The 15,820-nt window shown below is 41.8% G+C and overlaps 1 protein-coding gene across 1 annotated transcript in view; it reads right to left on the bottom strand.

The window, feature by feature from the left end:
• The window catches only part of LOC122802388 (serine/threonine-protein kinase 24), a 1,288,879-nt gene that overhangs the window by 101,161 nt on the left and 1,171,898 nt on the right, over window positions 1–15,820 (bottom strand). Inside the window, exon 9 of the mRNA XM_044072014.1 lies at window positions 8,094–8,162. Within this exon, the coding sequence (XP_043927949.1) occupies window positions 8,094–8,162 (69 nt within the window). The remainder of the gene's footprint in view (window positions 1–8,093; window positions 8,163–15,820) is intronic.

Here is a 15,820-nt window from a genome sequence, read left to right on the forward strand (position 1 = left end):
GTTTCGTTCACTGGTTTTGAATTATGAGTACAGCTGTTTGGACTGTTCATTTCAGTAGGATTTACTTGAGTAATTTTGGTTGTTTTTAATAATCTTTCTGGTTCCACTTATTTGATTCCTCATACTTTCACAATTAGAAAAGACTAACATCTGAACCTGACAATACAAATTTTCAAAATCAAAGTTGCAGGTTTTACACATACTAATCAATAATCTTCCCATTGTAAGAAAAAATAGGATTGGAATTAACTAAATTCTTAGCAATAGTAAGATTAACTAAAGCTACAGCTGCTGTATCACGTGTGGGAAGATTGTATAAAAACTTAAAATGACTGAAGAAACTTAATACATTCCATTTGCCTTTTTATGAGCAGTAGGCTGGCCATCAGGAAAATTGCAGGCAGTGACAGACACATCCTCCAAAGCTGATAGAACTTGGGGAATGGGTGAAGTTTCTGGAAAATCCTTCTGCAAATTCTCACAGTATTTTCTAAGGAACTGAGAAACCTCAGTGTCCTCCCACTGAAAAAACTGGCACATTTTGGAAATAGTGCAAGAGAAATCTCCATAGGAAGAATCAGAAATTGAGCTGTCCTCAGAAAAATAAGAAAACCCTGCATCATGCCTTCATCTTCCTGTTATGATTCAGAATATTGAATCCGTTCAGGAAAAGAGGTATCATGGTTTCTTTTACCAGAAACCAACTTATAAAAAAGATCAACAGCATGAGTTAAACCAGGAGGCAGACCCAGTAAACTACTCCTGTCTAAGGAAATTTGAGAAGTACTACATATATGTTTAGTTTTCTGCTTCTTTTTGACAGGAAAAATGGGGCCAACAGTATTATTAATGGCAGCAGCAATATCTCCAAAGATGGGCACAACATTCTGACCAAACAGGGTAGTCTTCAAAACAGGGTAGTCTTCAATTTTCCCTCGCCCAGGACCAACAAACGTAGCACCGCCCTGTCTCCTGAAAAGACCCCCAGCAGCTACAGATGATGCGGCTAGCACCTGGTCCACAGTGGCTGTAAGTGCTACAACCAGAGGAATCAAGAGTAAATGATGAATTGCCTGAGGTTCATGGGTAGGCACTAGGCTATCAGCCCAAGGGCTTACGTAAGCATAGCCAACAAGGTTCCCTGGCTTACACCACCCAAGAAAGTTATTTTCCTGTGCCACTGTCGAGTAGACACACAGACGTGATCCCCGGGGTGTATTTCCTATTTCCCACCCACTCATCAAGATTTTTCTTGAAGAGTGCTAATGAAGAACTTTGCTTGACATAGATGGGTAGCCTGCTCCAGAGTATGGGATGTCTCTGGAACAGGAATCTATCCCTCCAGCATGTCCTGTTTATTGTGGTGACAAGGTTTAGTCCCTACAGCGTGTAGCTCGGAGGGATTGGGATTTCTTTAGGTGTAGCATGTCCAACAGCTCTGGGTTTGACATAGCTTTATATGTTAGGCAGAGATCACCTCGGAGTAGGCGATATGCTACAGAGTAAAGCTGGAGTTTTTTGAGGTGGTCAGTGTAGGGCATTTGTTTGAGTCCAGTAATCCTCTTTGTGAGGTACTTCTGTGGCTTTTCCAGCTGCTGCAGATGTCCTGTGAGGTACATTCCAAAAGGGGCGCTGTACTCTATAATGTGTCTAATGAGTGTCGAGTAGAGGGGAACAATGACCTTTTTTTTCCTAAATGAGAACCCTTTTATAATGAGGTGTGCAACGTAGAAGGACTTCCTGACTACTGTGGCGATGTGACTATCAAAGGAGACTACTGTCCACCTGGGTCCCAAGGTCTCTTATCACGCATTCGGTGTTAAGTAGATTGCTGCCTATGTGGTAGTTCATGGGTACAGAGTTTTTACCAAAGGGGATGACACTGAGCTTGAGACCATGGCTATGACACCAGGCATCTGTCTCAGCGAGGCCCTTCTGTAGGATGTCCACATCATTTGGGGACTTGACTATGGCTTCTAGTTTGCAGTCATCGGCGAACTTCGTTAGCCAGAGGCCTTCTGTGTTAGCCTGTACTTCAGAGAAGTACATACCAAACAGGAGAGGTCCCAGGATGGAACCCTGTGGTACTCCACTTGTCACTGCTTTGAGGTCAGATTTGGAGTCTGCAGCTTTTACAGTGGGGGTTCTGTCAGTGAAGCAGTTGGCAACCCATCTTGTGATGTAGGGATTTATACCTAGTTTAGCGAGTTTAGCTATACCAGAATGGAGGATGGTGTTGAAAGCCTTGGCGAGGTCAAGATAGGCTGTGTGAAACACCTTCCCTTCATCTACGGCTTTGGTGACTGAATCAAAGTCGTCGATCAGATTCAGGAGGCATGATCTGCCTTTCACAAACCCGAACTGGGAGGGATCCAGAGTTTGGAGGTTACCAATGTCTTTGTTTATGAGTTCCATGATGATACATTCCATGGCCTTGCAGACCAGGCTCATCAGGCTAATAGGTCGATAGTTCCCAGGATCAGTGGTGACTCCCCCTTTGTGGAGTGGGATAACTGTTGCTGTACACCATGCAGTGGGCACAAAGCCTGATGTGAGGCTAATATTGAACATGGTGCTTAAGTGGGGAGCCAGTTCATTCTGAAGTTCGTGTAAAACACAGCCTGGGATATAGCCTGGTCCCATGGATGCTGTGTTTTTGACTTTAGAGAGTGCAGCTTTTACCTGCGTAGTTGTGATTAGAGGGACTCTGCATTCTTCCTGTATAGATATGGGCCCTTTAGGGAGGGAGATGGGGCTAAAGTTAGCACTGAACCTATCTGCCAGGATGTTGGCAATATCAGTTGGTTCTGTAATTTTCGTGCCTTTGTGCTGTAACTCAGAGCAGATCTGGGTGTTGCCATCGAGATTCTTGACATAGCTATAGAATGCTTTGTGGTTGTCCTTGGAATTAGTGGCAATTTTGTTTTCGTAGCTAGCTTTGGAGAATCTTATAAGGGATCTCAGCTTCTTACTGAGGCTGACCAGGGAGCTCCTCCACTCATGGGATTTTACTCTCTTTTGCAACAGTTTATTCCTTCTGTTGTACAGTTTTGTTTGTGGCAGGGGACCACCAGATTGGCTTCCTTTTTTTGGAGGATAGCATCTTGGTTCTGTTTGGGATAGCACGGTCTATGCACTCATGTAAGTGCTTACACACAGTACATTTGTGTAGGATTCAGAAGTTGTAACTGTATTGTCCATCTGCATGGGTGTCATGAAGTTCACCACTTCTGTCTTAAGAAGCATGAAGTTGGCTTTGGAGAAATTTTTTACTGTGGTTTCCTTAATGGGGGTGGGGGCGGAATGTGGATATCAAGGGTGATTAGCTTATGGTCGGATCGGACCAACGAGGAGTTGACTTCAGTGTGAAACACCAGTCACTCATGTTGGTAATGACTAGGTCTAGGATATTGTTGCCCCTGGTGGGGGTGTGGATAAATTGATCCAGGGCATTGGAGTTTATGAATTCCAGAAAGCGTTGAGCTAAAGCGTTGGTATACGAGTAGTTTTTCCAGTTAATGGTGGGGTAGTTGAAGTCGCCCATTATTAGGGAGTTTGGTTGCACCCTAATATTTTCCAGTACATCAAGAAAAGAGGAGTGGGAATCCTGGGGCACGGTGGGGGATCTGTAGCAAGCTACAATTTGGATTGCAGTTTTGCCCAGAGTTAGTTCCACTTCTACATCCTCGGATGCATTATGCTGAGCAACTAGCCTGGAGGTGTGGATATCCTTAATAAATATGGACACACCTCCGCCTTTGGTGTTTCGGTCCAGGTTACATGGCCGAAAAGTGTGGTAGGAGTTATAGCCTGGTAGTGCAGGGGTGCTCTCTGGAGCCTTGAGCCAAGTCTCAGTCACTGCATAGATATCAATGTTCTCCATTTTAAGGAGTGCCTCGAGTGAATGCATTTTGAGATTTAGACTTCTAGCACTCAGTAGCATTACCCTCAGTTTTTGCTTGCCTGTTCCTGTTATGGTGATGGAGGAAGAAACTATGGCCCCAGCAGAGTCACCTACACATAGCTGTGGCAAATTACTATCCTGCTGTGGTGGAAAAAGCTGTTTGCTAAACGTGTTTTGTGGCTGGAAGAAAGACTGATTGTGGGATAGGTAGTTTTTCCATGGTCAAGCCAAAAATGGTACCTCGTTCCCAAGGAAAATAAACATCAAGAGCCAGCAAAAATGTAGTGTCTTTAAAAGTCATTTGTTTCACACAAAAACAGTAAAAGGCATTTAGAAACACTTTGTGAGTCCAAAAAAGTAAAACAATCATAATTTCTCCACAGAAAAAAATGTTTTTCAATTATAGGTTCATAGGTAGGTACTAGGCTCTTGGCCCTAGGGCCTATAAAAGTCTAGCCAAAAAGGTATCCTGGCTTTCACCACACAAGAAAATTACTTTCCTGTGCCCCTGTCGAGCAGAGTCACAGAGGTGATCCCGGGGTGAATTTCCTATTTCCCATCCAGTCATTAAAATTTTTCATGAAGTGTGTTAATAAGGAGCTTTGTTTGATATAGACAGGTAGTTTGTTCCAGAGTATGGGAAGTCTCTGGGACAGGAATCTATCCCTCCAGCATGTTCTGTTTATTGTGGTGACAAGGTTTAGGTCCGTAGAGCATGTAGCTCAGAGGGATTGGGATTTCTTTAATTGGAGCATGTCCAACAGCTCTGGGTTTGACATAGCTTTGTATGTTAGGCAGTGATCGCCTCTGAGTAGGCGATATGTGACGGAGTAAAGTTGGAGTTTTTTGAGACGGTCTGCATAGGGCATCTGTTTGAGGCTGGTAATCCTCTTTGTGAGGTATTTCAACGGCCTTTCCAGTTGTTGTAGATGTCTTGTGAGGTACATACCAAAAGGGTCGTTGTACTCTATAATGGGTCTAATGAGTGACAACTAGAGGGGAACAATGACCTCTTTTTTCCTGGATGAGAAACCTTTTGTAATGAGGTGTGCCACATAGAAGGATTTCCCAACTACTGTGGTGATATAATTATCAAAGGAGAGACTACTGTCCACCTGTGTCCCAAGGTCTCTTATCACACTTTCAGTGTTAAGCAGACTACCATCTATGTGGTAGCTCATGGGTACAGAGTTTTTACCAAAGGGGATGACAATGCACTTTTTGGCACTGAGTTTGCGGCCATGGCTTTGACACCAGACATCTGTCTCAGTGAGGCCCTTTGTAGTTTGTCCACATCGTTAGGAGTTTCAATTACAGCTCCTAGTTTGCAGTCATCTGCAAACTTCATTAGCCAAAGACCTTCTGTGTTAGCCTGTACTTCAGAAAAGTAAATACCAAACAGGAGAGGACCCAGGACTGAACCTTGTGGTACTCCACTTGTCACTGGTCTGAAGTCGGATTTGGAGTCTGCTACTTTCACAGTGTGGGTTCTGTCAGTGAGTAGTTGGCAACCCATCTTGTGACAGGGATTTATACCTAGTTTAGTGAGTTTATCTATAATTCCAGAGTGGGGGATGGTGTCAAAATACTTGGCAAGATCTATAGAGGCTGTGTGAACCACCTTACCCTCGTCTACAGCTTTGGTGACTGCTTCAAAGAAGGCTATCAGGTTTAGGAGACATGATCTGCCCTTTTACAAACCCGAACTGGGTGGGGTCCATAATGATACTTTAAACAATTTTTAAACAGAAAGGAAAAAAAGTGCCCCTCCCGTCCAAAAGTACAGTTAAATCTTGTGATGGTCTGTTACAACACAAACTAACTTAAAAACAACCTTCCTAAACAGGAAGGTACAACAAAACAATTTTTTAACGTGAAAGGTTTTTCCCCAAAAGGAAACTGATGTGTCCAGCAAAGGAACAGCACACTTGTAAAAGAAGAAATGCTGGACTCTAAGCTTTAAGTAAATCAATAAACAAACTTAATAACAGCATAAGTTGCCCACTGAAAGCCCACAGAGGAGTGCTTTCTTCGGCAGCAGGAAAGCTTTGAAGGGCTTGGAGCCCAAACCTGTCTTTTTAATCAGCTCAGCTCGACCTTACTTGATGGCTTGGGTAGGTGGAAGGTGCCCCGAAGCTTTGTAGCCTGGCCGGCTGTTAGATTTATTTGCATATTTGGGAGCAAAAAATGTCCTCTCATTATTTCTTTGTGAAATGCGTATCTAATCTCTCTTCCCAATTTTTTCTGACCTCTATTGATTCTTATACTTACCATGCAATATTTTATATGGCCTATCAATTGCCCCTTTTTTAACAGCAGTTTCTATTCTAGACTCAATTTAAAACTCAACCAGTGTAGGTCTTTCATTTAGGATTCCCCTAGCCTGTTCTGTTTTTCTATACTCAGATATTGATTCCTGACTGGGAAAGGCAATCACTAACCTGCAATCCAAATGTCCTCTTGCCTCTTCCCATTCTATTACCTTTTCTTCTCTAATTATTTGCTCCCAATATCCTGGTTCCTTTGCCAGATTCCTCCAATAAATTCCAGCTCCCTCTTGCCTACTCTTTGTACCCCTAACTGCTGCATCCCTACTGGCAGAATCTCCTTTCTTCATTTCTTATTAAATACTCTGCTACTTTATGACTATAATATCCTGTATGACTGTTGTTATTCTCCTTAAGAATCTATCCAAAATCCCATTAGTTTCTTATTTCTTGAATTACCCCTTGCTTCATCATCATCCCTTTCTACTTTGAATTGTAGCTTTCTGCTTGTTATGTATAAGAGTCTTAACTGTGCAGCTCTAAAATATCCCTCCAAATCAAGTAATCCTAAACCTCCTTTTTCTGTTGGGAGGATCAAATTTCCCCTTTTGACTCTTGCCCTCTTACCCTTCCAAATAAAACTCTTTATTAAATTACTGTCCACAACTTGTCCTCTGGATGACAAAAATATGCCTGACCTGTGTATAAAGCTAAAAGGACTACAACATTTTTACTGCTTGTATCTTGCTATCCATATCCATAGGGAAGAGCTTCTAGTATTTAATTTTTTTGTATTATCTTTCTTTTATGCTCTTCCCAAATATCCTTAGCTGCCATAACCGAATCCTCTTTAATCCGCACTCCTAAATATGTATTTTTATCATGTCCGGATAAATATGGGTATTGCTGGACCAATTCACATATGGGTACATAGTTTACAGCTATAGTCTTTGTTTTATCTTCATTAATTTTATATCCTGAAAAAACATGGAACTATCTCAGAATATTTCACGACACTGACATGTCCTTTTCTGGTTCTATCAGGTACAAAACAGTATAATCTGCAAATAAAGCCAAAGTTTCTTGAACACCATACAAATTATATCCTTGAATTTGAGTCCCTTATTTTGTTTGCCAGTGATTCTAAATACAATGCAAATAACAAAGGGTAAAGAGGATGCCCCTGCCTGGGTCCTCTGTTCAGTGGACGGATCGGACAGGAAACCTCCCACTTTGATTTTTCCCTCTGACCCTCACATATTCTTCTAATTAACCTTATTATCAGGAAATGCAAACACTTCTATTGCCCTACTCATAAAATTCCAGCTTACTCTGTAAAATGATTTCTCTGCATCAAGAGCTACCAATAACAGTCATATTTTCTTACATTCTGCTTCCCTCTGGATCATTGCTTATTAATGTTGTCAAATGTTTGCCTCCCTTCCACAGAACCACACTGGTCCATATCTATCACTTTTGGGATCACCTTTGCTATTCTTTTAGCCATTACAGACAAACACTTTATTAATCATGGTTTAGAATTAAAACTGGATCATATGGGTCTTTACTGTCTACAGGTATTACAGCCACCACAGCTTTTTTCCAGAATGTTGACTTAAAGCATGTTTGGTGTGAAAACTTGTGTTGGTGTAAATTTTGTTGTCCATGGAACCTTTGAGCTGGTGTTTTTTCTTTACTCAAGTAAACAGACATCATTAAGAATAGTCCTGGTACTCTCCCATACCAAAAGCACTGGTAGGAACACACAGTGAACATCCTTAACACTTCTGATAAGCAACTTACCTTTATTCTGCAGGACAGCAATATACACAGTGAGAAAGAGCTGCAGTAAAAAAAGTACAATATGCTAATACATAAATGCAGGGGTGACTTGTTTCTGCAGTACTTATCGATACACTGACCTCTTCAAATAAAGGTGAGATTATTGTGGATAAGCACTGCGAAGATGGTCTCTTTGGGATGTCTTGTACCTTAGAGGAAGAAAAAAAAAGTTTATCTAGTTAGGCAGTTTCAACTATACATCAAAAGTATTAAAAATGCAATGCTATACAATGTACTAGCACTTTATATCTTCATAACGGCACTCATTCCTTAAAAAAAAAACAAAAAAAACCCCAGCAGTTTCTTTTTGTGAGGAATGTTAAAGTAGACTGCAACTGAGGTATGAAGCAGAATGAAGAAAAAATTACCTACTAGTATTTTTTTTTTGGGGGGGGGTGGAATCTAGCGATTCAAGAACTCAAGAAAGTACTTGTTTAAGGATTCTGGTGAATTTGATAACAGCTGGATTGCTTGCTCCTGTCTTAAAAGACGTCACTTGAAAATTAACACTATAATCTTTCAAAACCCACCACTTACCTCTACAGCCACTGCTGATACAAGGCCTTATATAATCCATCAGCAAACAAGCTAAGGGTAGCATACTAGTATTTGAATATTTTAACTTACATTGGTGTAACAGTACCAAAAGCCAGACGACAGCACCAGAGACATGGTATCTTACAACAATTAACTACCACTGTCACATGACTCAACTAACTTTAGCTACAGGCAAAGCTGACTGCTTCCTACTAACTAATAATAAACAAAAGCTCTCTACTCCAATAATTCATCCATAACTGGGTCTTTGTAGCAGAGGGATAGAGGCTGTACTGTAACCCAAGCAACTGGAGTTTAATTAGCAGCCCTGGCACTGCTGGAGCCAGGCAGGGAGGGATGGTGTAAATGATCATGGGCTGATTGCTTCTACTTGGGTATGAGAGCAGTTCACCTGCATTTGGGAGCACGATGGGTAGTGTGATGTCCCTGGTAAAGAAAGAGACCACTGCTCATGCTCTGAGGGGGAATGGAAGGGCTGTTTGAAGGGAATGCCACTTGCAGAAGTGAGGGGATATTCTCTATGGATATCCCTCTGTATACCCCGTCCCATAATGCCTAGCTGAGTTTATGTAGTTACTGACTGGAGAAAACAAGAAGAAAACACAAACATCCCTTGACAGCTGTCAAAATGACATCCTTCCTGGTTGATTCTTGTCCCAGTGAAGGAAAAAAAATAGTTGATTGGCTGGGAGAGGACTGAAAAGCAACAAAAAAAATCATAATCACACATTCTTTACAGGAAGTAATGCAGTCACATTCTACTATTCTGTTAAATAAAGCTCCTGAAAACATTTCAGTTTCCGTGTTTAGATTATTTAGACGTAACAGAAAACCAATTTATAGACTGAACTAGCCCATGCCAAGAGGACTTGTGTCACTGAGCAAACCGGCTGTGACACAGCCCAGGACATTTTCGAAACATACGTCTGCCTTTATAGGCTACAATACTTTCCACTTACTAGCAGGTGTATTAAAAAAAAAAAAAAAACCTGCCCACTGCTAAACACGTGAAAAAGGAAATTAATCATCATAATGGAAGTCTCTTAAGATCCTCAAATCATATTTCTGCTGAACAGAATTTTGCACTACTTGGAATAAAGTCAATCCACAGATGAAAGTTAAATTACATTTGAACACAACAGGCCAGGCTCCTCCATAATTCAAAGGGATTTGAGCAGAGTTGCGACTAGGTAATCTGGCACCTGGTGCCATCCCCACTTGCTGCAACTTGTATCACACATGAAGAGCTGACGTGCGTCAATCCTGAGGTGGCATTCATTTCTGTACTGGCATTCAGAAATGCTGATAGGGAAATGAATGTCAGTATAGCACTACCAACCGATCTGACAATTGCAAATCCTAACATCTTGTGCCAAGGGCTTTGCCTCACCCTAGGTGCTCCTCTGGATCTGGGAATGAAGTTAGTAACTTATTAAGAAGAAATAAAAGCTTTTACCAACTTAAAATAAAGCATGAAAGTCAAATGATAACCTGATGCCACCAATATAAACAAACTGCTAAACAGTTAAAAGCTTACTTTTAAAAATGTCATGCCCATTTTTTCCTACCAAAATGAAAGTATTCAAGAAACAAACAGCTGTCTACGAAAACTTGTCAAATTATAGACCTGCAGGCTCACCCCCAAAATTCCTAAAAACTTGTGATGCCCCTTCGGAATATCAAGCAGCATTTCACCTTGCCTCTGGAAGGCATCCACAATAAAAACTGTACAAAAACAAAACAAAACAAAACCTCCAACTTACCACCATATCATGTATTTCTCCATTGTCAAGAATTCTAGAAAGAAAAGTACCTTCCTAAATCACATCTCATCTTAATTACACTAAACTCTTCACCAATTGCATGCTGATAATGCCAAAGTCGCAGGTTCATTCCCATATTGGGAGGCTGGGTTTGGTATAATGCTTAAAGTGTTTACCTTACAAATATTAAGGTACATGGCCAACAGCAGCAGACAGCCTAGTATTAACCTATAAGCTATGAACAAAATGGTTTCAGAAAGGAAGACAGCTCTTAAGTGCGACACTCTGCCAACACTAACTATATTCTAATTAGCATGGAACACTTCAACAATTGGCTAAGCTTCTGGTGTCATTCTAAGGGGATCCAGTATCTGCCTGGGATGACATGATCGACAGACCATGATTCTTTGCCAGAGATGGCCTGTACCTGTCACCCTTGGGATTCCGGATACTGGCTAAGGCTCTTGCCACCCCTAAAGTGCCTTTTTTAGGCAACGTTTAAATAACAATCTCACCACCGTAACAGTTGCAAGCAAGCAAAATCTGAGGGTAATGCTAGAAGTCTAAACCTCAAAATGCACTCACTCAAGGCACTTCTTAAAATGGAGAACATCGACATCTGTGGAGTGACAGAGACCTGGTTCAAGGTTCCTGAGAGCATCCCTGTATTACCTGGCTATAATTCATACCACACCTTTCGGCCACGTAACCTGGACCGAAACACCAAAGGCAGAAGCGTGTCCATATTCATTAAGGATATCCACACCTCCAGGCTAGTTGCTCAGCATAATGCATCCGAGATTATCCAAGTGCAACTAACTCTGAGCAAGATCACAATCCATACTGTAACTTGCTACAGATCCCCCACCATGCCCCAGGATTCCTACTGTTCATTTCTTGATACACTGGAAAATATTAGGGTACAACCCAACACCCTAATAATGGGCAATTTCAACTACCTCACCATTACCTGGGAAAACTACTCATGTACCAACTCTTTTGCTCAACGGTTTCTGGAATTCATAAATTCCAACGCCTTGGATCAACTTATCCACATCCCCACCAGGGGCAGCAATATCCTAGACCTGGTCATCACCAACATGGGCGGCTGGTGTTCCAAACCAGAGGTCAATTCCTTGTTAGTCAGATTCGACCACAAGCTAATCACCCTAGACATCCATATCCTGCTCCCACCCCCCATTAGAGAAACCATCGTAAAAAATTTCTCCAAAGCCAACTTCACGCTTCTTAAGACAGAAGCAGCAAACTTCACGACACCCATGCAGACGGACAATAGAGGTACGACTGCTGAATCCTACACAAATGCACTTTATAAGCACTTACACGAGTGCATGGATTGTGCAATCCCTAAAAGAACCACAATGCTATCCTCCAAAAAAGGAAGCCAATCTGGTGGTCCACTGCCATGAACAAACTCTACAACAGAAGAAAGAAACTGTTGCAAAAAAACCCCAGTAAAATCCCATGATTGGAGAAACTCCCTGGTCAGCCTCAGTAAGAAGATGAGAACCCTCATAAAATCCTCCAAAGCTAGATACGAAAACAAAATTGTCAGCGATTCTAACGACAACCACAAAGCATTCTATAGCTATGTCAGGAATCCTACACAAATGCACTTTATAAGCACTTACACGAGTGCATGGATTGTGCAATCCCTAAAAGAACCACGATGCTATCCTCCAAAAAAGGAAGCCAATCTGGTGGTCCACTGCCATGAACAAACTCTACAACAGAAGAAAGAAACTGTTGCAAAAAAACCCCAGTAAAATCCCATGATTGGAGAAACTCCCTGGTCAGCCTCAGTAAGAAGATGAGAACCCTCATAAAATCCTCCAAAGCTAGATACGAAAACAAAATTGTCAGCGATTCTAACGACAACCACAAAGCATTCTATAGCTATGTCAGGAATCTCAACGGCAACATTCAGACAATGGCACTAAATATACAGAACCAACTGATATTGCCAACAACCTGGCAGATAGGTTCAGTGCTAACTTTACCCCCCACTCATCTCCTAAAGGGCCCATCTCTGTACCGGAAGAATGCAAAGTTCCTGTAATCACGGCTGCACAGGTAAAAACCACACACTCCAAAGCCAAGAACACAGCATCTATGGGACCTGACAACATCCCAGGCTGCGTTCTACATGAACTACAGAACGAACTGGCACCCCACCTAAGCACCACATTCAATCATAGCCTCACCTCAGGCTTTGTGCCCACTGAATGGCTCACAATGACGGTTATCCCACTCCACAAAGGGGGAGCCACCACAGACCCCAGGAACTACCGCCCATTAGCTTGATGAGCCTGGTCTGCAAGGCCATGGAACGTATCATCATGGAACTTACAAAGACATTGGCAATCTCCAAACTTTGGACCCCACCCAGTTCAGGTTTGTAAAAGGCAGATCATGTCTCCTAAACCTGATAGACTTATTTTGAAGCAGTCACCAAAGCTGTAGATGAGGATAAGGTGGTTCACATAGCCTATCTAGATCTCAAGGCTTTTGACACCATTATCCCACTCTGGAATTATAGATAAACTCACTAAACTAGGTATAAATCCCTACGTCACAAGATGGGCTGCCAACTGGCTCACTGACAGAACCCACACTGTGAAAGTAGCAAACTCCAAATCCGACTTCAGACCAGTGACAAGTGGAGTACCACAGGGTTCAGTCCTGAGTCCTCTCCTGTTTGGTATCTACTTCCCTGAAGTACAGGCTAACATAGAAGGTCTTTGGCTAACAAAGTTTGCAGATGACTTCAAACTAGGAGCCATAATCGAAACTCCTAATGATGTGGACATCCTACAAATGGGCCTCACTGAGACAGATGCCTGGTGTCAAAGCCATGGCATCAAGTTCAATGCCAAAAAGTGCATTGTCATCCTCTTTGGTAAAAACTCTGTACCCATGAACTACCACATAGGTGGTAGTCTACTCAACATCGAAAGTGTGATAAGAGACCTTGAGACCCAGGTTAACAGTAGTCTCTCCTTTGATAATCACATCGCCACAGTAGTCAGGAAATTCTTCTACGTGGCACACCTCATCACAAAAGTTTTCTCATTCAGGAAAAAGAGAGGTCATTGTTCCCCTCTACTCGTCACTCATTAGACCCATTACAGAGTACAACGCCCCTTTTTGGTATGTACCTCACAAGACATCTACAACAACTGGAAAGGCCGCAGAATTGCCTCACAAAAAGGATTACTGGAATCAAACAGATGCCCTACGCAGACCGTCTCAAAAAACTCCACCTTTACTCCGTCGCATATCGCCTACTCAGAGGTGATCACTGCCTAACATACAAAGCTACGTCAAACCCAGAGGTGTTGGTTATGCTTCACTTAAAGAAATCCCAATCCGTCTGAGCTACATGCTCTAGGGACCTAAACCTTGTCACCACAATAAACAGAACATGCTGGAGGGATATATTCCTGCCCCAGAGACTTCCCATACTCTGGAACAAACTACCTATCTATATCAAACAAAGCTCCTCATTAGCACTCCAAGAAAAAATCTTGATGATTGGATGGGAAATAGGAAATTCACCCTGGGGATCACCTCTGTGGCTCTGCTCGACAGGGGCAAAGGAAAATAATTTTCTTGGGTGGCGAAAGCCAGGGTACCTTTTTGGCTAGGCTTATATAGGCCCTAGGGCCAATAGCCTAGTACCTACCTATGAACACAGGAAACTCAGTGCTACAGTCTTTACCAATATAATCAAAGATATTAGTTTCAGTTGAACATTCCCTTCTTCTACAATTAATGCTATTGTTAACCACCTACATCTTCAACGAATACACAGATGCACCAGTCAAAACTCCTTTAAAGTTCAAGCAGGGAACACAAATCCTATTCCCCAAGCAGGTTATACTTGGAAGTCCACAGAGCGTTGTCCTTGATCCCTTGCAGTTTACTATTTTCATGAACACTTTCAAGATTACAGTCTAATGTTCCAGCAATATTTATATTGCCAACGTGTCATAAGGACTTCAAACCCATCTCTCTCCTGCATTAGCTTCACACAAGATTATCATCTCAAGACATTTCACTCAATTCAGGTCCTTGCTTTTAACAGTAAATGTCAAGAAAACTAAATCCATTTGGTACAACTGAACTTCTATGCCAAGATCCGTAAGACATGATCAACTGCCTCACCATTATGAAGCATCACACATTTTGCGCATCACTTTAAACAAGTTCACAGATTCATACTAAGTTACTGATCAGAAAGATCTTTTGTAGCCTTGCCATTACAAGTCCAAATGACCTCAGCAGGTTATCCCATAAGAACCCCAGGGCTCTGTTCCTGGCCTCATTCTTATTTAGTATCTTAATGCTTTCAGGATCACAGTCCTTAAAATGTTACAGCAGTTTTTATGTTGATGACATGTCACATAGACTTTACACATATCCCACTCCCAATATCTAGGTTCCAGCTTGAACTCAAATGTGCCTTCTCCTCACATCTCCACTATGTAACTGCTAGACTAATAAGCTTCCCAGGTACTAGTCAAATAATCTTCCACCAGTTAACATCAACTGCAAGCACCAACCCAAAAGGTGTTCTCTGGCAACATTAGAAGACACCCTTCTCACCTATGACTACAGGAGCCACATCAACTGAACAGATCTAAACTCCACTTAACAATGTCTGTTGATTTTTTAACTCACTCTGATGGAAGCATTACTTCACCTATTTCATGAAAGTAAAATTACTAACCCCACCAAGACTGTGATAATTTTCCTCCTTACTGATGCATATAATTCTTACCTTGATCACAGTCTTCCAATTTGTTTTTTTCTTTAATAATAAAACTTTCACCCAATACTTGCAATTACAAGGAAATCCATTCTGTTTCTCCTTCCCAGCTAATGACTGAAATATTTCAGAAATCTTCTGTTGGGGACCCACTCACTCCCTCTTCACCAGGTGATGCTTCATGTTAGCCATCTTGAATCAATGTCTAGTTGTCAGGATAAATGAATATTTTCTACAGTTTCAGCATGTTACTGTTCTGTGACTGTACTGCTGCACTCATACCTCCCACGGAATTATTTGTTTTTACTGAATTGTTTTGGGATCCAAATAATGGGGTGCCATGATTCCCGAGTGACACTCCTTCATTTCTGAGTTTTCTCAGCTTTTTTTTATTTTTATTTTATTTTTTTCTGCCTTTGAGCTGATGTCATCACGTGCATGATGATGTCAGCTCCGTCGGTGCTACCAGCCTATTGGAATTTAGCTTGCATTCCGGGTATTCAAATGGAGAGCAGGGAAACATTATCTTTTGGCTGCAGTGCACATAAGTTGCGAGCTGTTATTTTCTGTGAACAGAATGCTGCTTACATTCTGTAATTCTGGAGCTTGCATTACGGCTGTTCGTGGTTGCGAGCCGTTCCATTACACTTGTTATTGAACAGAAAGCATTTTCTGGTTCCATTACACTTGCTAT

The sequence above is a fragment of the Protopterus annectens genome, chromosome 5.part0 (genome assembly GCF_019279795.1).
Source record: "Protopterus annectens isolate FY-2018-M chromosome 5.part0, PAN1.0, whole genome shotgun sequence".
NCBI lineage: Eukaryota > Metazoa > Chordata > Ceratodontiformes > Protopteridae > Protopterus > Protopterus annectens.